At 49.7% G+C, this 24,735-nt stretch overlaps 2 protein-coding genes and 1 long non-coding RNA gene across 3 annotated transcripts; 2 read left to right on the forward strand and 1 right to left on the reverse strand.

The window, feature by feature from the left end:
- Positions 1-2,128: 2,128 nt before the first annotated feature.
- On the reverse strand, positions 2,129-6,608 carry EVX2 (even-skipped homeobox 2; the record flags this gene model as incomplete). Its single annotated transcript, XM_083427057.1, has 3 exons — positions 2,129-2,803; positions 4,447-4,697; positions 6,176-6,608. The coding sequence occupies 3 exons, from the start codon at positions 6,606-6,608 to the stop codon at positions 2,129-2,131; spliced, it is 1,359 nt and encodes a 452-aa protein (XP_083283183.1).
- Positions 6,609-9,608: 3,000 nt separating this feature from the next.
- LOC310683825 lies at positions 9,609-11,236 on the forward strand. Its single transcript, XR_014514546.1, has 2 exons — positions 9,609-9,929; positions 10,547-11,236. It is a non-coding gene; the product is annotated as an uncharacterized lncRNA (long non-coding RNA).
- An 8,843-nt stretch (positions 11,237-20,079) lies between these two features.
- Positions 20,080-24,180, forward strand: HOXD13 (homeobox D13; the record flags this gene model as incomplete). Its single annotated transcript, XM_083431902.1, has 2 exons — positions 20,080-21,106; positions 22,574-24,180. The coding sequence occupies 2 exons, from the start codon at positions 20,080-20,082 to the stop codon at positions 22,822-22,824; spliced, it is 1,278 nt and encodes a 425-aa protein (XP_083288028.1). The 3' UTR covers positions 22,825-24,180.
- Between the last annotated feature and the right edge of the window lie 555 nt (positions 24,181-24,735).

Below are 24,735 nucleotides of genomic sequence, written 5' to 3' on the forward strand. Positions count from 1 at the left end.
TTCTCTTTCGCCACCCCAGTGCTATCCTACCTCCAGCCAAGCAAGCTGTCTCCATTCTCTGACCAAAAGCACATTTTTTAAAAACAACAACAACAAGAAAACTCTACAGTTTATGTTCACTGAACAGAACAGACTTCAAAAATCATTTCCTGAATGCCCATTATCATAACGCAGAAAGAACAGAATAGAACGCGGAAAGGAAAGAACAGAACATTTTTAAAAAAAAAAAAAAACAAAAACTCCAGTGTCTTAAAAACCAGAAGAATTTCAGGACTCTTATTTGAAATATATATAAATTAGCGAGAATGGATGGGCTTGTGTCTCCCTGCTTTCACACTGTACACTCAGGGCCTAAATAAGCAATAGCTAGTTATTTGAGGGCTTCAACTCTTCAGAAAAATCTCATTATGTGAAGAGTGAAGTGGCTCTGTAGGGAGCATTATGGAAATATCCGTGTTTGATTTAATGAGGCTCTCTTCACATTGGTGGAATATCAACGGAACCGAGGAAAAGTCTACCCGGGGCGCCCGCGTTACCAAAATGAAAATTGGCAATTGAGATGATAAGAACCGCGGTTTCCTCGTGCAGAATCACTTCCAAGGTAACAGATATAACATTAAATAACATACATTCTTTACACCAAGAACAATGTTTTATGTTCCAAGTCTCTTATCTGTCTCTTCTAATGACTTCCCTTAGCGGGTTGTTAGTACTTGACAGCAGGTCTCCGCGCGGGGAACTTTCCCCCCCACCCATTCCACATTCAAAGGAGGTCCATCAGAGAACATGATTGGCAATTTTCGTCATAATCTGCACATTATTAGCATCAAAATTGACACGGCAGTAACACCGGGTGTGTGTGGTGTTTTTTTTTTGATGTGCCTTTCTTCAAGTTCACGGAAGTCCCTCCAGGAAGTAGCAAAAGGGGGTTGGGTCTCCCCCTCCCTTACCCCAGTGGTGGTTTGTCAGAGCCAAAAGCGTGTGACGAAATAATGCCGAGAAACATTATTTCCGCCCTCCTTTGGACGGAGTCCTTTCTTTGCAAATTAAAGTTTCATTAAAAAAAAAAAAAAGACACGTTCGTTTGTTTGTTTTTAAACTAAAGTACCCGGAAGGTCAGTGATTCGAGACAATGCCTCACCTGCCAATAAAGTTTCAAGTATTTCCCAGATAAATTGTGGACTATGGTGCTCGGAAAGCAGGAAGCTAAAAAATAATAATAAAAATAAAAAATAGAACGTAAATCCCTCGCCCTGTCTCCTGGACGGGTATTGCTGTCAGTCTCACACTCCCTTCCCTTTTTACTGGCCCACCCTCAGCTTTCTCATTTGTTTACCGCCCTCCCTCCAAAAGAACAAGAAGAAAGTAGCCGGCCTCTTTCAGTTCAAGAGGGCAGGAGCAGAAGGAAACCATAATAAGAATCGCATTTCCCCCTTCCTCTTCTCCTATAAAGCACCGGGTTTCTTTGCCCATCAGTGGCCACAGGCATCGCTGGCACAAGCGCCGGCCTTCGAGATGGCTGCTACTAGAGCAACCATTGGCCATGCTGGCTTAACCCGCCGCTCAGCAACAACTCGGGCTGGCCACAGGTTAGCCAACCTTTCTGCAGAGGACCATGGATAAGGTGCTGCGTAGGTATCCAGCCGTGCTAACAACGGTCGGCTGCAGGTCAGAGGCGCTCAAGAGCAGTTCCCATTGCTGCCAGCAGGGGGAGCGAGGCAGCACCCTCCGGAGCTTGGACGGCTGCATTGAGTGCAGAATGTCTAGAAACGATTATTCGCCAATCCTAACAACTGGGGGTGCTTGTTGGGTGTGAGGAGGGGGCGGGGGAGAGAGGAAGCACAGAATGTTAAAAGGCCAGCATGTTTGGGGCTGCTCCCCACACCTTCCTCCTCCAACCACCCTCTCCCAGCAGCCATCTTTTTAAATCAGGGCCGTGAGAACAACAGCAAAACAACAATTATTAATTATAGTACTTTTTTAAAAAACAAACAAACACCTTTTTGCTAGAGTTCCAGTGTATGCCCCCTCCCCTCCCCTCCGTTGTACAAAACGGTTCTCTTCTGCCCTCGGCCACCCCGGCTCAACAGCGCCTCCCACTGGCCGCCGGGGTGGGGGGGCTGGCTAGTTATCTGGTCAAGGCGGCCTCCTCCCGCTGGTCTGGGGAAGGGACGGCGGTCTTGCTGAGCACGGCGGCCGAGTAAGGCAGGAAGCCGCTCTCCGAGCGCTGCGAGGCGGCCGCCGCCGCCGCCCCGGCCGCGGTACAGGTGAAATCCGAGCCGGAGGCGCGCGATCCCAGGGCTGCCGCGGCCGCGGCCGCCGCCGACTGGCTACTGTGGCAGCTGAGGCAGGAGCAGGGCGCGGAGCCCGCCGGAGGAGCCGTCGAGGCTGCTGCGGCGGCGGCCGCGGCTGCAGCTGCAGCGGCCGAGGCGGCGGCGCTGCTGTTGAGGCCGGCGGCGGCGGCTGCGGCGGGCGACTGGTAGAGGCCCGGGTGTCTGAAGCTGCACAGCAGCTCGGGCCGGGAGTAAGGGTGCGAGAGGGCGCGGAAGGTGTCCAGAGGGCGGATGGAGGTGGCGAAAGGTGAGGCGGTGGCCCCCGACGCCGCAGCCGCCGCCGCGGCCGCCGTCACCCCGACGTGCGGGTAGTAGTGCAGGGGCACGTGGGAATGGAACGGGTAAGGCAGGCTCCCCGTGGCCGCCGCGTGGGTCATCATGTACGTGTAGAAGCTGGGGTCCGCCGGGTGGGGCCATGACATGGCCAGCCGCTGCCTCTTGTCCTTCATCCGTCGGTTCTGGAACCACACCTGGTGGAGTGCGGGAGAAGGGGGGGGGAGAAAGAGGGGGAGATGTGGGGCAGCGAATAGGGAGGTGGGGGGGACACACAGAGGATAGGACGGCTTAGAAACGGCAGCAGATCCACAGCAGCGCGCCACGCCCCCTCCCTCTGCCGCGGGGTCAGATGCGAAGCCTGGCGCGGCCCTTGCGCCACGAGGCGCAGCTGGCAGTGCTAAGCCGCCTCCTCGCCAGGGACATTGCTTGCCCCACATGGCCTGAGTTAGGTTTTCGAACCAGCCTTAAACCTCCCCAACTTGGCTGGCCCGCTCGATTCAGGCTCTTTTGCCGGGTTCCGCGCTTCTTCCGTTTGAACTTTTAGGCCGCAGAGATATTAAAATGCTTCTTTGCCTCTCCTTTGCGCGCCGCCGGGTCGGGAAACTATACCCTGCCGAGCAACCATCTCTGAGAAACTACCGTGGCTGCGCTGTATCCGATCTCAAAAATGAAACCGTTCCCCCGCTCCCATTCCGTATTAAAATATAATCAGGGATGTCAGCCTTCTCTTATTTCAATTGAGCCTAACTCAATACAGTGGGAGCACTGGGTTGCTGTTTTTTCAAAGTTATTCATTTTTAACAAACCTTTTTTTAATAAACCTTTTTTTTAAAAAAAAATGACCAAGATTGCAGATCAAGTTGCAATCCCTTATCAACGCTACATTTATTTTCAACGACCAAATCAGGCAATAAGTCTCCATATCTGCTTATTGAAAAGGCTGAGAGTTCTGCCCACGGAAAATACCCTTTGCAACGAAATATATGGATGTTTCTGGTCTTCCGGTTTACCTTGGCTCCCTTTCTGTTTATCCCATAGCGCACTATATAGCACGTGATTCAAAACCATTCATTCGGAAACGATTTGGTCCGGCTACAGAAACCAAATGTTCGTGTTTCTTTTTTAAACCGTAAAAGCCAAACACGGTTTAATTACTGCAAAACTATTAAGGCTTCCATTTCTCCCGATTCTTTACGGTGTCGAAGGTAGGGCCTTCTCACCTCAGACTGCGATCCTAGGTACCTTTACCCGCACGTTTACCCGTAAGCCAGGTTGAACATAGTGAGACTTACTTCCAATTAAACTCGTCTAAGGATAGAGCGCAGCCATTTGCCTCTTCCTCTCAGATGAGGTAGAGAAGAATCAGCAAATGGAATAGAAACCATCTGAGGGAATAACGGCGTGTGATCCATTTCTAAATCGACTCCAGTTATTAAAAAAAATATGTTTCACATTAACTGCCTTTCTCCTAGTTTTTTATTTTTTAATAAACCTTTTGAAAATGCGAGAAACAATGGGAAAAGACTGTCTATCTCAGAGGGGGCGGGGAGAGAGAGACGAGGTTGAAAATAGCTAAACAATCTGGTGGGAAGAGTGGAGTTCTCTGCTCATTTTTCTGGTGCCTTTTTCTATTCTCCTTGGCCTTGAAGAAACGGAGCCTCTTTCGCTGCCCGCAAACGCGGCCTCTTTCGCTGCCCGCAAGGCGCAGCTGGACCGAGGCTGGAGCTCTGGTGGTTTAAGAACCCGAAAGAAAAAGAGAGCGCGCGCAAAGCCAGGAGCCAGGCGGCAGCCTCCCTCGCCTCCCGCAGCCCCGGCTTGCCCTGATACACTACTGTACCTTGATGGTAGTCTCCGGCAGGTTGAGAGCCGCGGCCAGCTCGCACCTCCTGGGCCGAGAGACATAGTTCTCCCGGTAGAACTCCTTCTCCAGCCGAGCGATCTGCTCCCGGGTGAAGGCGGTGCGGTACCTCCGCACTTGATCCGCTCCGGAGCTGGAGTTCCCCAAGGCGCTGCCGCCGTGAAGGCTGCTTAAACTGGAACCCGAGGACGAGGTGGTGGTGCTGGGCGTGGAGCTGCTCTCGGAATAGCCTACGGAGCAACAACAATGACAGCAGTGAGAAAGCATCAAAGAGCGATGGCTCTTCTCCAGGAGAAGAAGGGATGAGCTGGCGGGCGGGTTTCAACCAAGCGGCAGGCGCCGCTGGCAATCTGGGCTCTCCCTGATAATTAATGCTGGCTGTCATGGATACAAATTGCCGCTGTTAATAGAATCAATAAAAGTTTCTTTTCTTTTCTTCCTTTTCTTTTCTCTTTTCTTTTTTAAACACGGCTTCATAAGCAAACTAGACGCCTTCTTGTGAAATAAATAAATGCAACTCTCTCTGCTCTGCGGAGCAAATTAACCGAGGGACAAAGTTAAGGCAGGCGTTTTCCTAAAAGCGTCCCTCCAGCGGAGACTTCGCTCGTCTTTTCCTGTCCCTGCTTCCCTTTTTATTTCGTGGGAACCAAATGGTGTCCCTAAAAACCCAAAGGCGTGCCAGTTCGCACTGTAAGTGAATTTCCTCGTAGGATACCTTTGGGCGAAAGGTAAACAGCCCCCGCGTCCTAGAAAGATTGATCTGTGGTTATAAATTTGCAAGTTGCCTCCAGTTAGGATCTATTTCCTAACGGACGCTTCGAAAAAGTTGCTACAGCGCTTTGAGAGATTACGCTGTATTAACTGTAGGATCGAAGTTAACAATGTCCAGAGAAATACTATTTTGGCTTGGGGGTGGGGCGGACATAGCGGGAAGGAGAAACACCTAATGCATTAAAAATACCGGTAATACATAACTGCATTTTTAGTGAAAGCATCAAAGAGAAAGTCAGACAGACACACAAAAGAATCTTCCTAGGAACAGAAACTCGCGCTGGATTCTAAATGCAGCCTCTAACTGCCGTCTTGAAGATGCCCCGTTATGAGCTGTATTTTATAATTACACAGTACCAAAATTGCGCAAGAAACACCTGTCTACACACTCCGTAGAGAAACAGACTGGTGTGTTTTTTTAAATAAAAAAACCAAAACGGTGTAAGTGGCACTTCGTTCTCCAAAACAAACAGGAGAAATATTGTGGAAGATATGCCCAGATACACTCAGAAGGTGTGCAACGTTTGGTGGTCACAGATACACCATGACAGTCCTGTTCACTTCGGTATAGATTATAGAAACTCAGCGTGCGGGAGTGTGCAGGTCAGACTGGAGATCCCTTTAGCACCCTGGATAAACTGCCTGGTCTTGAGAAGCACAATAACACGCCAAAGAGGCTTCCACATTTGAATATCCATATTGTACCTGCCTGTTCCATAAAGGACCCGCTGACGATCCCTTGGTATTTAATGTGCTGCTTAAAATCCTGATCTTCTCCAGGAAAAGCTGGAGGGGGTGTCAGGGTGCCTCGGATTTCTCCCCATCTCCCCCCACCCCACCCAAGTTCTTACCCCAGTAAACGCCCGCTTTGGAGTGGGGTGGGGTGGTGGCGCCGGGGTAGACGGGGAGAGAGGGAGAAAGGGAGAGAGAGAGTTACCTTTGTTATTGTTTTCCTTCAGCTGGGAGGAAGTGAGGCTGGCGGGGGAGCGGAGCGCAGAGCAGCCCACCTCCACGTCGCTGTTCATATCTGCCTCTTGAGCAACTTCTGAGTAATGGCTAATCTTCTTCCTCCCTTCCGAGGGAGGCAGCTCCGAGGTGGCGACGCCGACGCCGCTTTCGCTGCTCTGGTGCTGAAGGTTGAATAAAGTGTCTATTTCGAATTTCCCTTTGGCAGGGATGTCCCCTAAAGAGGTGTGCAGAGAAGCGGAAGTCAGTCTCGGGCTCAGGCGGCCGCCGTGGGGCGAATTTTCGAGGGCCTCCAATACCACGTTGCCAGCCGAGTCGGACAAATTCGCCAGCCTTTTGCCAGCCGTGGGGCTGTGCAGCCCTCGTTCCATCAGGATCATCTCTTTTCTTATTCTTTCCATCATCTCTCAGCTCTTTCCCCCCCCCCCCTCCTTGGGAAAAAAAAGTATATATATATATAAATATATATATATGTCAAGGTTGCAAAGGGTTCGTCCTCCTAATGATGAGCCGTGCAGCAGGGGCTAATTCGCATTCAGCCCGGCGAGTGTCTCTAAATATTATTATTACCTCTTTTGGAAGGGGAGGCGTAAAAAAAAAAAAAAAAAGGCGAGATGCAAAAGCGAAGGGAATGACTGGTCAAAATGACCCATACATCCTTCCTAGCCCCGAAATGTCATTCATCACGAATAGGGAGCGCTCGTCATTAAGGTACGGATGACGCTGGTCGAATAATCATTTATTGTAACAGGTTTATAAGCAAATAAATACAAGCTCCTGTCAACGGATAATGAAGGCGGCTTCGGAGCAGACAAATAGATCCAGGTAGGGAGGCAGAGGGAGAGAAAGAGAGGGAGAGAGAGACCCGGAGTGAAGAGAAGAGAAGCGCTTGTCCTTTGCTCGATCAGATCTTGCATGGATTGCTCTGGGGTTTGGCCTCTGGGGTGAAATTGACAGTCTGATTAATAAAACGAGCTGAGCAACATTTCCCCCTTCATTTAGGTGCATCATTATGCTCTGATTCCCCCCTTTCTTTCCTTTCCCCCTTTTTGCTTTTGTGTGTGTGTGTGTGAGAGAGAGAGAGAGCGCGTGTGCGTGTGTGTGTGTGTGAGCGCGCGCGCGCCTCTTGGCTTCTTAGCTCCTAACGATGCAAGCTTCTTTCTCGTTTGTCCTTCTCGGACAGAAACACGGGGGCTAAATGACAGGGGAGGCTTTGATTTCTAGGGAGGAGGGTTTTTCTCTCTCCCTCTCCCTTAAATAGAGAAAAGCTGCCAAGGTGTGTGTGTGCGAGAGAGAGAGAGAGAGATTCCACATTCAGTCCTCTTTTAATCACCTTTCCTTCCTATTTAAGAAAGCAGGCATCCAAGACGTCCCAGGAAGAAATCGACTCGCCCTTTCCACCGGGACAAACAAACACACACACACACGGACTTCCAGACTTAAATAACTATTTCTGCAGATACGTACCAGCCCAAAAAGAGCATCTATCGCCAGCTAGAGCCTTTGCGCGCAACCATTAAGAGTAATCCAAGGGGATCTCAGCGTTATTTCCTTAACTCACCCGCAAACCATATATATATTTGTGTCTATGTGTGGTGGTAGTGGGCAGGCGTGCGGGGGGTGGGGGGAGGTTTTTTTTTCTTCTTCCTTTCCATAATCCTGTTTATTGACGGAACTAGTCTAAAGTCCTTCCTTCGCCTCTGGCTCAAAATCCTCTCCCTGGTGGAATGACGGGAAGCAAAACCAAAAGGAAAGAAAAGTTCGGCGGAATCTTAAAGACATGATTCAAAGCACCAGAGAGGAGTAAAAAAAATAATTCAAAAAAAAATTCATTAATATATTCATTCAGCCATTCTCTGCCTAGATTTTTCTCTCCAACCTCCTCCACCCCCTTCTAAAACGAAGCCCTGATATATATATATATATTTAACGCTTTTGGTATATATATATAAAAAGGCCTGGATTGCAAAGGCAAATAGCGAGAGCCGCCCTTCTCCTCGGCCTCCTCCAACTCCCCTTCCAGCCAACCTCCTTCCCTTGTGTAAAGTTACCTGCCTCTCCGTTTCCTCCCCTCTCTCTTTCTCTCTTGGCTCGGAGAGATTCCGGGGAGCAGCCAATCTCTCTGGGCGCCCAGCGGGACGCGGGGGGCCGCGATTCGCCGGCCCTTCCTCTCGGAAACTCTCTCTCCGGCGAGAACTTTGATGGTAATATAATGACGCCGAGGGCAAACGAAGATAAAGCCGGCTGTCATTAGCATCCTGGGAGCACCTCCTCGAGAGGTACAGCGCCCAACCTTTTTTCCACCCGAGGAAAGCCTTACTGTTGGGGGTTTCCCTTCTCTCCCCACCCCCTGTGAGATTCTGTTAAAGTTTATATTTCTGGCTGGGGGTGGAATCCGATGGAAATGCTTCTCCCGCGATACGGTAACACCTCCGCCACACACACCTAGAAAAATGCACTCTTCTTTCAAGCAGAGGAGTGCCTGGTGCTTGATCTGATACGAAAAAGCTTCCTTTCAGAAGGAACAGGGCACGCCAATGTTAGGGCCCGATCCAAGCTAAAGGAGGCTGCAGTCCTGCTACATACTCACCTAGGGTTAAGCCCCATAGGCCTGCCAGGGGCTTTACTTCCGAGTAGATGCGCAGAAGCTTGCGCTCTGAAGCGCTTTCAAATCCCGTTGATTCCAACAGTGCAGAGCTAAGCAAGTCCGCCATTAAAATGTCTTTAATTTCTGACTTAGACGTGCTTTTAATGTGCATGATGTTGACCCATTTCTCCCAGATGTTGGGTGTACCCTGGATAAAGTCCAGGGCTCTTTAGCCAGAGGGCAAGTAAAGGGCATTGGTGCTCTCACTTGCGCGCCCCCTGATAAGATCCACTTTCAGTGTGCTTAGGATGGTGTTGCCACGGATTTCTGAAGAACACCTGGATCCTACGTAATAATTTCCCCTAAAGTGACTCAGAAGTGTTTGTGTGTGAGACAAAGAGAGTTAGAGTAGTTTGGTCCAAGATCCTCTTAAAGACTTCATGGAATATTAACATTAAATTGATTCTACACATAATAGTCAGATTTTTAAAAACCCAAACACCCAGCTCTGTGTTAAGGCTGTTGTTGCAAAAGCAACAAAGGCCCAGTGCGCGCCATACCTTTAAAACACATATTGAAAGCACATTCCTCCCATCTCACAAAGAATCCTGGGAACTGTAGTTTCTTAAGGGTGCTAGGAATGTCACCTCTGTGGTGGGCAAACTACAGTTCCCATGATTATTATTTTTGGGGAGGGGTGTGTTCTTTAAATATATGGCGCGCAGGCAGTCCAAGAGCCCAGCGGCGCCTTAACGTTTATTACGTCATAAGCTTTCCTGGACTTGAGAAGCCAGAGGACTCTAAGCCATGAAAACTTCCGCCACAATCAGTGTGTTAGTCAAGACTCTTAACCATAGAAATGTAGAGTTGCAAGGGGCCGCCAGGGTCATCTAGTCCAACTCCCTGCAGTGCCCAATATGGGGCTCGAACCCACGACCCTGAAATTAGGAGTCTGTTGCTCAGTTACTGACGGAACTATCTTCGTTGCTCTTGTTGGGTTTCTTCCCCTTCCCAGGTCAACTGTTCGAGATCGGTTGAGGGTCTCTAAGGGGGTCTGTTGTTCATTAAACCCCATCCAACCAATTAAGGCGAGCCTTCGGTGGTTGCCCGAAGTGCGAATTTCGCTGTAGAAGCCTGGGTGCGTATTACAACAGGAAAGGATGAAAATGGCAAACAAATTGGAAACAGAGCATGCGCTTGTCCGTAGAGGCATTTGAGAACAGGATCTCCTATTACTGAGCAACATTCAAGGTGCAAAAATTGCATTTCTGTGCGATCCTCTATGGCTACTATTAAAACCCCTCCCTTTCTCAAAAGCACACAAGGAAGTAGAAGCGGATAACGGTGCGGTTAGGAATTAACCTCTTCCTGTCTGATTGACCAGATGCCCCTATCCTGACAAGCGTCCCAGAGCCCACCCGGTGACTAAACTACGACGACAGCAGCAATCTGCTCTCTGGCAGTCACTCTCCCGTTTTAAACTGGAGCAGCAACCAGTTCCGAGTTGTTGTTTTTCTGAGTCCACACAACTCTCTCTCCGTCCCTCCCTCCCTCCCTCTCTTTTGCTGGGATCCTATAAAAATTCCACAGAACTTGGAATCCGCCAGATTTCCGCGTGAACGCTCTTGACTGTAGACTAGGCCTCCGAGTTTTGCATATCAGAGGATCGCCAGGAAAAGAAACCCTAAACCTAATAATAATAATAATAATAATAATAATAAATACTATAAGAGCGATGCTGTCCTCCCTAAACAGACAAGAAACACGGTTTGGCTCTGGGCTGGAGAAGACATGCATATCGATTTCCGAGGAAGCTTTAGCCACCGCGTGGGAGTGAGTAACCAACCAGTTATAAAATGGGAAGCGGAAATCTGCGGGCGGCTTTATTGCTGTAGTTTGGCGCCCCCATCCGTTTTCTCAGCGGCGTTAACACGCGCGATATAATTATTTTGCTGCTTCTCCCGCACCCCCTTTCCTTCGCCAGCCTAAAACCTTCAGAAAACCGACGTCTTCAGCACCCTCTCCTAGAATCACGAAGCCCACCCCCCCCAAACCTCCGAATTGATTTTCCAACCCAGCTGTCTCCCGGCACCGTCTCCTTTCGAGGAAAATAGCTGCGGTGCCGAGCGCGCGTTTGGAACTGAGACCCTTCAGTCGAAGGAGGGCTGCAATCGTCTGGACTCCCCAACTCCCCTTTATTAGTGTTATTTTATATTTTGCACCTTTTAAAGAATAGCAGTCCTCGAGTTTATGTGAGACCTCTTTCAAAGTTTGGCTCTCTTCTCGTGAGAGGGGAAAGTTTAGTGCGCGCCGTAAAAGGCAGTTTAATAATCATCAGCTAAGTAGATATTGCGTAACGACGCCGACCGCAGCCAATGGCAGCTGGTCATTACTCTCCAGAAAGAAAGCAAAATAATACTAATAAAGTCGTTATTTGATGTTTTATATTCCTAGACAACTCGATTAATGGGCTCGAAGGCTCTTTAGAACTATTCTTCGTTTAGGAAACTATTTCTGGGGGTTTAAAAGTTGTTGCTCTTGTTGTGTGTGTGTATGTTTTTAAAGACATTTTAGAAATGGGGAATGTTAGCAGACAAACGTACAGGGCTGGTTTTGCTTGCACCGTGTTGACTCAGTTGTCCTTATAAGTTTTATGTAGCTGCTACGGCCTGAAGCCAAGCTTTAAAATAACCCCCTCTCAAAAACTGAGCCCTGAGACATCAAAGAATAAGCGACCCTTGTTTGTTAACTTTTAATTGAGGAGGTCTCATCCGACTTAATTGAAATGGAGCGCAGGTTTCAAGTGGGACCGAAAGCCCCGGCAGCTTTTAAAGAGTCGAAGTGTTCATAGGAAGGGAGGCTGAGTAAATATTTGTTTCCCGTCTTTACTGCGGGTCCTTTGAGGTGAACTGCATAGCGTTGCTTCTGGAGCAGGTAATAAACAGGGGCGTCCCCGCAGCGGAGTCTCCACACAGAAGCCTGTCTTGGAAGTTCTGGCTATGTTTACATCTGTCTAGACCCTCCAATGCCAGACCGTCTGGGATGAACTTGGTTTCACCGCGAGTGTCAGCAAGAACAGGACGGGTCAAACGGGGGGTCAAGCTCGCTTGGGTTTCTCTCAACCTCGGGAGGAGGGCGGTAGGTCAGGTGCTCCCCCCCCCCCACACACACACACAAGAGGAGAAACCCGCGCCTTCTCCGTGGTATTATAGGGCGCTCAGCGCTCATAGGATTTTTAACATTCACCCTTCCAGGGTCCCGAAAGCGTTCAGCTTATGTTTCTGCTTTCTCGTTTCACCACCGGGGCTGCTGCTGCGTCCTCAGTTCTCAATTTATTCGCCCGGGGCTGCGAGTACAGGAGCGCCTGTGGGGATGTGTAGGCGCGCACACCCGCGCCAACCCCGGCACGCTCACAAACACGTATAGGCGCAAAGACTGCACAACAGTTACGAAGGACGCTGGTATATGGGGAACACCGGAGCAGCCCACTTGTTTAAATAAATAAGCATATAAAACACACGCCCACAAATATCATATTTATTTATGTTTGCATATGCATATGTGTGCGTGTGTATGAGTGAGAGAAGTAGATGAGATATATTTTAAAAAATGATAAATATGGGGAATCCAGAAACCAGTAGAAGAAGAAGAGTTTGGATTTGATATCCTGCTTTATCACTACCCTAAGGAGTCTCAAAGCGGCTAACAATCCCCTTTTCCCTTCCTCCCCCAAAACAAACACTCTGAGAGACTCCAGAGAAGTGTGACTAGCCCAAGGTCACCCAGCAGCTGCATGTGGAGGAGCGGGGAATCGAACCTAGTTCACCAGATTAGGAGTCCACCGCTCTTAACCACTACACGACACTAGCTCTCAATAGACTAAATAACATTCGCATCTGGGACAAGGACCACACGCAAACCTCTCCCACTGCCTCTCCAGTCACTCGGCCTGTCTGGCACCCCTCCCCTGGCTTTCTCCACACACACACACCCTCTTATTTCTCTGTCCACTTCGTGCATCTGATGGAGAATTCTGCCCTGCCTAGGAAAGCCACCATGAAACTTCTGAAGCGGCTTTTGCTTCCTTCAACACTCTGATAGTACAATACAAAAAAAATAACAACACCCAATAATGCAAGAGCAAAGACTCCAGGTGGGAGGCCAAGGTAATCCAGTTGATTCCCTGTCCTTGTCTCTCCTCTAATTAGAGGTAAGCGTTGGTTGTCGATGCACACGCGATTATCTATCCTGCAGTGCCTGGAGAAGAGGTTGAGGTTTGGCTGATTTATTGGAAGACAAAGGATAGAGAAGAATTTCTAGCATCTCCCCCAGCCCTCTTCCTCTTCTTCCTCTTGCAGTAACCGAGGTAAACTTTGAGGTTTCACGTTTCCTGCTAGCAGGACAGTCGAGCACAAACCGGCGTCCAACAACATTCCGAACCCTTACAGGAGAACTTGTAGGGCCATCTAGTGGTCAGGTTTGGGTACTTCCGGCTTCTAATGGAATGGTTGGAAGAAGGTCCGACTTCAAATAAGAGTCTTCCACCTCAGTTTAAGGAAATAAGCCGTAGATATGTATTTGTGCCTGCGTGTATGTACACAGACACAGACGCAGAGAAAGAGAGACGCAGAGCGTGTGTTGAAGAACTGATGCGGAGGAGTTTTCTGGACTTCTGCGGAAACTTAAAACTGCAATCCGATAAGGGTGTCAACTTGAATAAAACATGGGGGGGGGGACACAGGTAAGCCCCTCCCCACATAATCGATCGCACACTCCATTTGAATGCCAATGCCGCTCAACTTTAGGGGCTCCTGGCCCCTCTTAAATATTTTATTTGGCTCTTAGGAGTTGGTTCCTATGAATCCGATTCACAGTTACCTGTGAGAAAGCCCCGCTGAACTCAGTTAAGTTTACTTCTAAGTAGACGTATATGGGGCTGCACGATTACGCTTCTCTATTAATGCGTTCTGCAATAGCAAGCATCATCCTTGGTTTGCGTGCGATCCGGAAACATTCAGATCCATATCCACGGGAGGTTTTCGTGTTGACTTCTGTAGGGCGGGGCTCGCACTGAACTGGGAACTGCACATCAGCGAGGGGTATAATGCGCTTCGGGTACGTGCTGAAGAGTGCTCTAATATATCTTGCAATGCCTATAGATGGAAACAGGTCTTAATCAGCAAACATTTTAGCTGAATTATACTGAGGTGGGAATAACTCAGAAGGCTGAGATCCTATGCACACACGCGCGCGCGCGCGCACACAAAAACCCTTTAAGAACTAAAACGTTAAAGAAGAGCCCTGCAGGATCAGGCCCGGCATCCTGCGTTCTCACAGTGACCACCAGATACGTATGCGAAGCCGGCAAGCAGGACACCGGCGCAAGAGCGTTCTCCTCTCTGACTTCGGCTGATATTCAGAATAACGCTGCCTCCTTAAATGGCACCAGCGTTCTGGACCAGAGTCCGCTTCATCACATGTATAGAATGTTGCCCAAAGTTCCCAGGTGAATGCGTACACGTGGGTGCCCTGGGGAACAAGCCCCATGGTACTTAAACTTATGAAGTGAGCATGCATGGAACAGAGGTATTGCCAATCTCTGCTGCTTTCCGTCAATTCTACCAGTTCAGTCTGAGTTACCTACCTTAACTGCTAACTTCAGGATTTGCAGGCGAACTTTAGTTTGGGCTCGCAATCAGGACACGGTCCAGCCAAAGCCGTTTCTAAGAGAGGCTGAAGAGGGCGCTGACTTCTCCCCTCGAAATTAAGCGGCCTTCTGGCTGGACAGTAACCAGGGTTGATCCACTGTTGATATGGCACAACCCCAACAAGTAAAACGGGATTTGTGAAGTTAGGCGGCTTTAACCATTACTAAGTTCCCTTGAATTCAGCTGGGAGAGATCAAAACGCTTGAGAGACTTTCCCATTCAAAACCAGCGGGTCTTGACACCAATGCGTCTTACACCGTTTTGCACCGTCAGTTTTGCCATGCACGCCTAGTCTCGTGGTACACCTAGAAACGGTCGGTGTAGAGGAGTCTGCCTTTTTTTAAAACAGCGATTTATTCCTTTCTTTAAAAATCAGGATTGCTGATGTCAGCCTACAGCCACTTGCTTGGGCACAAACCTTACTGAAGTCGCCGCAGCCTTCTTCTTATCAGGGATGTATAGGATCGCGCCGTAAGTCATAATTCAGACATTGTAATATGTATGTAGCGGCAATATATCAGTGACACAAGATATGTAGGAGATGGACCGATAGCTTTTCTTCTTTTCTTCTTTACAGTTGTCTGTCCAATATACAGTGGTACCTCGGGTTAAGAACTTTATTCGTTCCAGAGGTCCGTTCTAAACCTGAAACTGTTCTTAACCTGAGGCGCGCTTTCGCTAATGGGGCCTCCTGCTGCCGCTATCGCGCGATTTCCGTTCTTATCCTGGGGCAAAGTTCTTAACCTGGAGCAACCACTTCCTAGTTAGCGGAGTTTGTAACCCGAAGCGGCTGTTACCCGAAGCGTGTGTAACCCGAGGAACCACTGTAGTACAATTCAGCTACACCTCAGCGGACTGGAAGTTTATGGAAATAGAGGTAGTGAAAATCCTAACCACTTCAGAGGGAGAATTCTGCACTGGATTGCAAATAAGCAAACAAACAAACAAACAAATAAACAAGCAAACAAACAAACAAACAAATACATGAGTGTGGTAATGCAACCATATATTTACAATAGTTCCTCCCCCTCCACCCCCCTCCTTTCCCTTGCTTACTACATTACCGAGGGCAACCCATCCTTTCTCATACAGGAGTTTGGGGGGGGGGGGAACTCAGCCGTTTTGCGCAAGTAGGACACAAAATTTGGTCAGGGTGGAATCCCTGAATCAGATTTGCTGAATAAACGGAATGCCCTTCCTGCGCTGGTGATGATAACCACTTGCACCGAAGTAATAAATATATTTTAAAAGTCCCATTGATATAAATCCTAAACTAACTTATCCGCAATGCATTTTAAGACGCGGGTGATCGAAATTAAGGTCAAGACTTTTCATAAAGAAGATGAATTGGCAGCGGGCAGGACATTCGATCCTCTCTTGCGCACGAGGTTATCTGGCTCGGGTTTTTGTTGCGTGTCCCAGCAAGAGGCGGCGCTTCCGGGTCCACTCACTTGGAAACGGGTCAATTTAAATGGAGCCATTGGGAACTTGTGCTTAGGAGATAAAAGCCGAGGGATGTGCTTGGGGTGGGTCGCCGAAAGACTTAAAACAGCCTTTAATTAGGAAATGGCTCTGCATAGCGATTGGATTAGGTCGCTGCAGATATTAGGGAGGGAAAATGAGGTAATTTCTCCTCGAAGCACAAATCACAACTTCTTCGCGGGTGTGTGTGTGTTTCTCTTTTCCTAGGAAGCCCCTCGTTCCTTTCACTGCGTCCCCAACAAAATCGTTTCTTCTGATGCCTGCGCCATTTGCAAATGGAAAATGTAAGGCAGATATGATGTCAGCTGCACACACGTTGACTTAATGCCAAAAGGGGAGAGGGAGGGGACGGAAAGGGATTCCCGAAAGGGGGTGTTGCAAACGGAATAAAGCTCCGCCAGAATGCCCTGGTGCCTCTTCAAATATGCCAGTCTTGTTAGACAAGTTTTTTTTCCGAGCATTGCCGCCTCCTCGTAATCTCAGCCAGCCATCCCCATTCCTTGCGCGCGAAGAACCATAGGTCAACACGACCCGGCCTGTCATTCTGCAGCAGTAACCTGTGGATCATTGCAGCGGCTGTTGACTCCTCTGGAATGAGCCTCAGCCCCAGTCCGAGCAACAGGTTTTGCTCAAATGAGAATGGCGGCAGGGTGCTTTTCCTACCTACCTTACAAAGTTCCTTTGCCTGGTTGACCTCATTGTTTTGATTCCCATTCGCGGTTTCCCAGTGGCGTAGCGTGGGTTGTCAGCACCCGGGGCAAGGCAAGTAATTTGCTCCCCCTAACCCGTGGATTTGCGCCCCCTAGCCTGTGGATTTGCGCCCCCTAACCCTAACCCCCAGATGTTGCGCCCAGTGCGGCCGGCCCCCGCTGCACCCCCCCCACGCTACGCCACTGCGGTTTCCCGCACCCGCGTGGTCAAACCCTCAATTCTCCCCACACCTCATAAAACTACCTTATCACCTCGCTGGAATGGATGAGGTCAAGCCGTGTTCGGGGCTTGTGGAATGGATGGTTCCCCAAAAAAGTGCGGGTGCGGGGAAAGGCTCCCCCACCACGACCGCTGGCAGCGACGATCTCTCCTGCAATGAATCCAGCCACAATTTAACGCTCTGGAAAGCCTAATGCTTCCATTGGAGGAAAGTAACCTTCTCCAAGGAAGACTGCAGTCCTTATGCCCCTAGGAGGAAGCACCATAGAACACAATGGGAAATATTTAAGTCCTAGTAAATATTGCCACCGACTAAGCCGGCTGAATCCTTTTCGAAGGCCTACGTCTGGCTGCATCGTGTCCGGAATGTATTTATCCTACTTCTGACTCAAATGTTGAGCAGGATTGCAACTGTGTTACATAAACACCTTTATCCTAACCACGTACACCCAGGCAAGCCGTAGAAAGGCTGCAGCTTGAATTTGGTGGCAACCTTATTTTGTTCCGATATTTCTATTATTTCGGAATATAAATGTGTCCTTAACTGTATGCAATTAAGAAAGAAAAGGGGGGGGGGATGAAGTTCAGCCGAGTAGCATTTTTTTTAATTTTTATTTTTTTACGTCGTGCCCTTAGTAACCACTTCCTAATTACCGACTCCTTTACACGTCCTGGAAACAAACAGAAATCGGGTTTAGACAGGATTGAACTTCGTGACCTTTGTCAGTTTCACTTACTGGCGCGCTCCGTTGATTAGGAGGATCGGCAGGCAGTGAAGTTAAGCGATCGAGACTTAATGAACGTGAACTTGTGTTTGCTCCCAGCCGGTTGCTGCTGTCGTTATTGGCACGGCTTTGTCATTCCTCGCTCTTGCCTCGGAAACTGCCAAGAGTTATTAGGAGGGCTGCAAACCATGGCGAATAGACCTCTCATGACCCGCCCGGCCGGTTGCTGCTTCCATTTGCCGAGCGATTCTCAGAAGCCGCGGCTGCAGGTTTCTTCTTCTCCTGTTGCACAAGGCGGCCTCTTTCCCTCGATGCGCATTCTTTTCGGATCCGAAGCCGAACCAAGCGCCTGTCCACCCACACCCTTTGCCGAGTCTTTTCGCAGTCCTATTTTAGCCTTTCTGCTTGGATATAAATATCTCTTTCCACTCAGGGGGAATGGAGCCATCCCCCTTTTCCTTACAATGGTTTGAGCACTTTTAAGACATGTTTTAAGACTTGAGTGTCCTTTAAAAGTATTCTTTCTTTCTTTCTTTCTTTCTTTCTTTCTTTCTTTCTTTCTTTCTTTCTTTCTTTCTTTCTCTCTTCCTTCCTTCCTTTCTTTCTCTTTCTTCCTAGCTTCCTACCTTCCTTCTTTCCTATTCTATAGCCTGCTGATAAGCTCCTACAACCAGAAAGTCCATCGACCAGGGAGGGTAAAATAAGCGAGGGGGTTTATTCGATTCTGTGCGCATCTAACACCACAGACCCGCATATCTGGCGATGCTCGTGGGAACTGCAGCTTAAGGAGCGGGTTTTAGGAAGATCCCCGGCAACTCTGGAAAGCCAAGGGGACGAAGTAAGGCTGCTAAGGTTAAATTTACCGGGATTTACTCGCGGGCAACCATGCCTAGGATCACAGCTGAAGCACAGCAGCTCGATCCTACGAATTTTGTCTCTGGACTAAAGTCCCGGGGAGGTTTGCAGTCACGTAGGTAGACTGAGTAGAAGCTGATACTGAGTTCAACGGGGCTTGCTCCCAGGTAACTTTCTGAGAATCGAGGTGTAAGGAAGGTGTAAACAGAGCCCTACTTCGCCCTTAAACCGCATAAATAAATAGGGAGCTCTGGCACTGTTTTCACTGTATGAAACCGGTGCGCACACTCGCATTTTAACTTTTCTGAGCTCCAGCTTCTGCTCAGCAGCAGCAGGAAGAGGCTCCTTAATATTCACCCTCTTGAAATATGCACTAAAGAACCCCGACGAAGAGACTTGTGACACCTAAAAGACAACTCCTTTGTTGCTTTTAGTTCCAAGAGACCCAGGGCTGAACCCATCTGGAAACTAAGCAAACTCACCGGTTCCTTAGAGCCCAGTGATTCAAATCCAAAGCCCAAGAAAGTGAATCTCAGATTTGGTTGCTAATGCAGGGATACGGCGGGCTGAGAGGTAGACCTGCTGCCGTTTGTGCCTGTGCAATACAGTGTTGCTGTGCAGAGATATGTCTATCATACAAAATACATGTATAATGTTATACGAATTAGTGCATAATGGCCTCTCACGCCTATACACCTTCTTCTGCTCTTAACAATTAAGTTAGGCTGCAGCTCGAAAGTACTTAGTGAAACAAATTGGGGGACGGGGAATTAATGAAACCAGTGCGACTTACTTAGGTGCAAACTGGATTAGGATTGGTGTTCAGCTTCAAATCGTGGCGCCACCGGGGCATTTCGGACAGGTTACGCTTCAGGAAACTCTGGTAAGCACCTCTAACCATTAGAACCCCATTGAAGAGTACAGTTTGGGTCGAGGCATCAGAGGAAAGCAGAACTAGGACAAATGAGCTGTGGTTGAGAACATTTCCCCCCTCAAATTACCGCCTGGTATCTTAGCTGGCCTGGGCGACCTGGAGCTGAGAACCATGTCCACATAACATTTAAAGGCAGCGTAGATAGGGTTTCTATTTCCCACCTCAGTCTCCTTCTTTATCTATGAATAGATAATTTTACAGAGGTCCTATCCAGGGCCGAAATGTGCGCGCGCGCGCGTGCTGATATTCTGTAAACAGGATCCCAAACTGGAATTCCTCCTTGTGAACTGGTTCGAAATTGATGTCAGCCCCCCCCCCCTCGCCCGAGGTTGTCAGAGAGAAGGACGGAGGGGGAGGGTCGTCTGCATTTATTAATATTTCAGTCTTATTTAATCCCCTCTTTCCCTGCCCCCTCCTATTAATCCTCCTCTTCTCCACCCCCGCCTCCCAAAAGTAGAACAAAACCCCTTATCTGAGAACCGTAACTACCTAGGGAAACAAAGTTTAGAGAGGGAGAAGAGAGGAGGTGGGAGGGAGGGAGGGGTGAGGTCTCTCTCTCTCTCTCTCTCTCTCTCTCTCTCTCTCTCTCTCTCTCTCTCTGGCAGGCTCAGTTTCCCGGTGGCCGGGTTACCGTCACGTGGGCGTGAGGAGCCAATGGGGGCTCCTTGCTGGCCCTCCCTGCGAAGCCAGGCGCCGCGTCCCCCCTCCCAGCGTGGCCTTAGTTTTTATAAACCATCCCGAGCTGGGGGCGAGCGAGGCCGCCCCGTCCAGCGCTCCGTCCCAGGCACCAGTCGCCCCGGCTACGGTGGCTTGGCGCGCCATGAGCTGCTGGGGGCCTCCGCCGCCGCTGGGCCGAGGCGAGGAGGAGGGAGGCCAGGAAGAGGAGAAGCAACAGCAGCAGCAGCATCGGCGGCGCGCCCGCCTTCAGCGAGGCTCTTGGGCGCAGGCAGCATGAGCCGCGCAGGCAGCGGCTGGGAGATGGAGGCGCTGCGGGCAGACGCCGGCGGCGGGAGCGGCGGGAGCAGCAGCGGCCGGGGCCAGTGCCGCAATTTCCTATCGCCGCCGGTCTTCGGAGCGGCGCCGCCGCCGTCGGGTCGAGCCGCGGGTCCCGCCGCCTCCTCGGGCTTCCCCTACGAGCGCTCGGGCTCGTCGGCCGGGGCGCGCTCGTCGTCGTCGTCCTCCGAGGCGGCCGCTTCCAAGGACTGCTCCAGCGGTGGGCCCCCGACGGCCACGGCTGCGGCTGCCGCGGCCGCCGCGCTCGGCTACCACCCGGGCTACCACCCCTTCGGCAACGGCTACTACAGCTGCCTGCAGCAGAACGCCGCGCTCAAAGCCTCCCCGCACGCCGCCTTCCCCGTGGAGAAGTACATGGACGTGGCCGGCCTGGCCAGCACCAGCGTCCCGTCGGGCAGCGACGTCTCCTCGCGAGCCAAGGAGGTCTCTTTCTACCAGGGCTACGCCGCTGCCGCCGCCGCCGCCAGCCCTTACCAGCACGTGCCCGCCGGCTACCTGGACGTGGTCTCCACCTTCGGCTCGGCGGCGGGCGGCGAGCCCAGACACGAGACGTACATCTCCATGGAGGGCTACCAGTCGTGGACTTTGGCCAACGGGTGGAACGGCCAGGTGTACTGCGCCAAAGACCAGGCCCAGGGCTCCCACTTTTGGAAGTCCTCCTTCCCAGGTATGGCACGGCCAGGTGGTGATCGCAGCAGCAGCAGCAGGAGGAGGAGAAGGTCAACCGGACAGGAAGCTGACATCTGGGAGAAGTAGCTGCCCACCTAAAACCACAGGGAGGGGAGGGGAAGGAGGAGAGGAGGGGAAAGTTCCTCCAGCTGGTTAGCTACAAGCTAGACCTACCAGGAGCCAGAGAACGGCCTGCTCTCTTTTGCAGCTCCCAGAGACCCTCAAGGAACCCCCACAGAAAGCCGTGGAGCGGCTGCCTTAAGCGTCTGACCTCTCCTTGTTCTCACGTCTTTGCTCCTGGGCTGCAAGGGTCTCCGGCACGCCTAGCCTGTAATCGCCTTGACTTTCCTACCCAGTAACTTAGTCTTAGGCTGTAGAGAGTTTTGTTGAACTCAGCGCGCATTATCTTCCCAGTAAGCCTGTTCGACGGCCGGATTTTATTTGTACACCCTTCCCACGGTCCTCTGAAATCTATGGGACTAGATCTGCAATTCTCCTCCCCACTTTCCAGGGAGAATAGCAGACCCATTGAGCTCAATGCGATTTACTTCTGGGTAGGATTGCACTATTAGTGCAATCATTGTCGTTATGTAGACACTGTCCGTAGAAAAGCCACAGGGCAATATGTTGGGGTGAAAGCATTTCCTTCCCCCAAACACCCCAGACCTAAAACCCAAATCCAGGAAGGTCCCCTTGGCTTGCATTGGTGTGTGTGTGTGTTGTGTGTGTGTTTTAACTTACAGAAAAAGCATCGGAACGAGTTCCACTAAAATACTCGCCATTTATTTCTGAGCAGACTGGGTGAGGATCTCAGCCCTGCAACCTGATCCGAAGCGTATTTTCTCGGAAGTAAAGCCGCCCCTCACCCTTTACGTTACTCTCTCAGAAAGACCCTCGCGGGCTTCTTGCAGCTTTCAGCTTTAAAATAAAATCAGATCCGCTGGAAAGTAATCGGAGGGACTGAAAGCCGGAGAGGAAATGAGTTGAGGATTTGAGGGAGGGCGGCGGGGGGGGGGGGGACTGCTGGCCTTAATGAAGACGGGCCTCTCCGAGGCTGGCCGTGATCGTTTTACTGTTGTTGGCTGCTGCAAACTTGCCCCAGAGCCCTCAACCCGCGGGGGGCGCGGAGTATCCCGTGTCATCCATCTCCAGCCACATGCAAATCAAGCAAGGAAGATATTTCGAAGTTGCAACTTAGGAACCTGTGTGCGCTTGCTTGCTTGCTTGCTTGCTTGTGAGCGCAAGTGTGCCTTTCCCTTTTGAACCATATACACTTGAGGAGTTAGAGTAAACCAAATAAGAAATCTTCACTGAAATAGCTGCAAACCAGCTCTTGCGTTGCATTGTCTCCAAAGAGAGTTGTCGGCCGTTAAGTTAAGGCAGAAGTAGTACTGTAATGGTAAAAAAAAAAAAAATAAACTGGGTTGTTTTTTTTAACTTGCCCCTTGGTCTCCTCTTTCCGTAGGGGACGTTGCACTAAACCAGCCGGATATGTGTGTCTACCGACGAGGGAGGAAGAAGCGCGTGCCTTACACGAAGCTGCAGCTTAAGGAACTGGAGAGCGAGTACGCCGTGAACAAATTCATAAACAAGGACAAGAGGCGGAGGATATCCGCGGCCACCAACCTCTCCGAGAGACAAGTCACTATTTGGTTTCAAAACCGCAGGGTCAAGGACAAGAAGATAGTCTCCAAGCTGAAGGACAATGTCTCCTGATCCGGGCCCAAATCGGTGTTATTTTTCGGGGGGGATCTATCTCTATCTATAAATATATATATAAATATATATTAATTGCAAACCATCCACTATCGGCTCAAAAAGACTTTTGGAAAGACTTGAAATATATTTAATATTTTCCCCCGGGGGGGGGGAGGGAGGAACCTTGTTGAAGTACTTATAGGGAAAAGGTTCGCAATTTCTTTTTTGGATTTACTGGCAAGTGTTAGATTTCCTCTCCCCCCTTAAAAAAAAGTCATTCTCCTTCATTGTATTTTGGTAGGTTCTGTTCCCTTCCCCCTCCCACGAGGCCTTCCTGAAAAACCGCTAAACTAGCCTTAAGAATATGCCAAGGGGCTAAAAGGAGCTGGTGTGAATATAGATAGATATATATGATCTATCTATATATATATAGTCTATCCTTATCATCGATCTCCCGAATTTTCATAATGGACCAGAAGACAATAATTATGTGCAAGGGAGTTGTGATGATGACGTCAACGCCAAGGTAAATGAAGTCGAGGGTCGCCCCTGACCTCTGACCTTAATGTGAAATTACTTTTTTAAAAAGAGGACTGCATTTTTCCTTCCGTCTTCTCCGAAACCGATCCCCAATGAGCTTAAACCGGAGTCAGGGGGGTCCCAGTTTGGAAAACCTGCCGTTCCAGGCTTAAGCAAAGTTCATTTAGAGGAGTATACACTGTAGAAACGAGTTCGAAATTCGCCCCAAGTCCATCTGTTTAGAATGGGGCGGTTGTTAGGTTTATAAATAATCTATTTGAAACAAACCAACCCCAAAATGCATTGTGGTTAGGTAGCCCACCTCCCACACGTTTTCTGCGGGTAGTGGGGGGAAGTAATCGGTTGCTTTATGTACAGTCAATGGAGTCAGATTTCCTGCAGTAATGAAAGGCAAGATCCGATCTAAAGGAAACCTACTTTGCGCACGGTAAAGTTAGTTCCACTAAGTGTTGTGTCGGTTTGCTGCCATGTATGCTGGATTATTGCAACCAAACGTGGTTTTTTAAGTGCTTTAAATTTTGGCCGGATCCTGCCTGCAATTTTTTGGGGGGTGCGCGTGTGTGTGCACGTGCGCGTGTGTGAAGTAGAATTTGGTGGTGTTGGGTTGCTCGCTGTTGCACGCAGTTTGCAAGCGAGGCTTAACACGTAAACTCTTTTCTATTATTGTCGTACTAAGAGCTAGGGCACCTCACGCGCTGGGCTGAATTCTCAACTTAGTAGAGTGGCCTGGAGTTCCGGGGTTTTTAAACCGACTGTGCCTAATATGTTTAGTTTGTATAAAGGTGTGTATAAATCGATGCGTATTTTTATATAAATAACGGGACGTTCTGTTAACTCTTCTGTTTTGTTTCCTCCTCCACAATCACAAAAAAGCACTCGCTTTTAACCCTTCCTGGGAACGGACAGGCTTCTGCTCAGAGGAGTGGGAGCTGGGGTTTGGTAGCTTTTGTCAACTGCAGTACATGAAACGGGTGTTAGTGAAAGAAGCAATAAATGACAAAAAAATAGGTTATGTTTTTTTAAAAGAGTCCTTGTACGTTAAGTAGTCCCAAGAGTTTGGTGTTTTATTTCCTCTCCCGGTTGCAACAAGAGAGTGCACATAATCGAGCAAAAATTCCAGGCGCCGCGGAGGAGATACAATGGCGAAGTATCTCTTTTTCCAAGTGGGTTGTTGCGTAGCAGCAGATTTGCGCAAAACCTCAAAAAGGGGAACTCGTTTGGCGCCCGCCTGGTTAGAGGCGAAAAGTTTGCTGTGGAGTGAATCTGAATCGGACTCCCTGTTGTCGGTCTCCTTTCTTTAGGTTCGGGTAGGAAACGAAAGCCCTGCGACCCACACTCCTTCCTGCTGCTCCCATACTTAAACTGAGACCTTGTGCTTCGCTCTACTTT

Source organism: Podarcis tiliguerta, assembly GCF_965153285.1.
Source record: "Podarcis tiliguerta genome assembly, chromosome: 1".
In the NCBI taxonomy this organism is placed as follows: domain Eukaryota; kingdom Metazoa; phylum Chordata; class Lepidosauria; order Squamata; family Lacertidae; genus Podarcis; species Podarcis tiliguerta.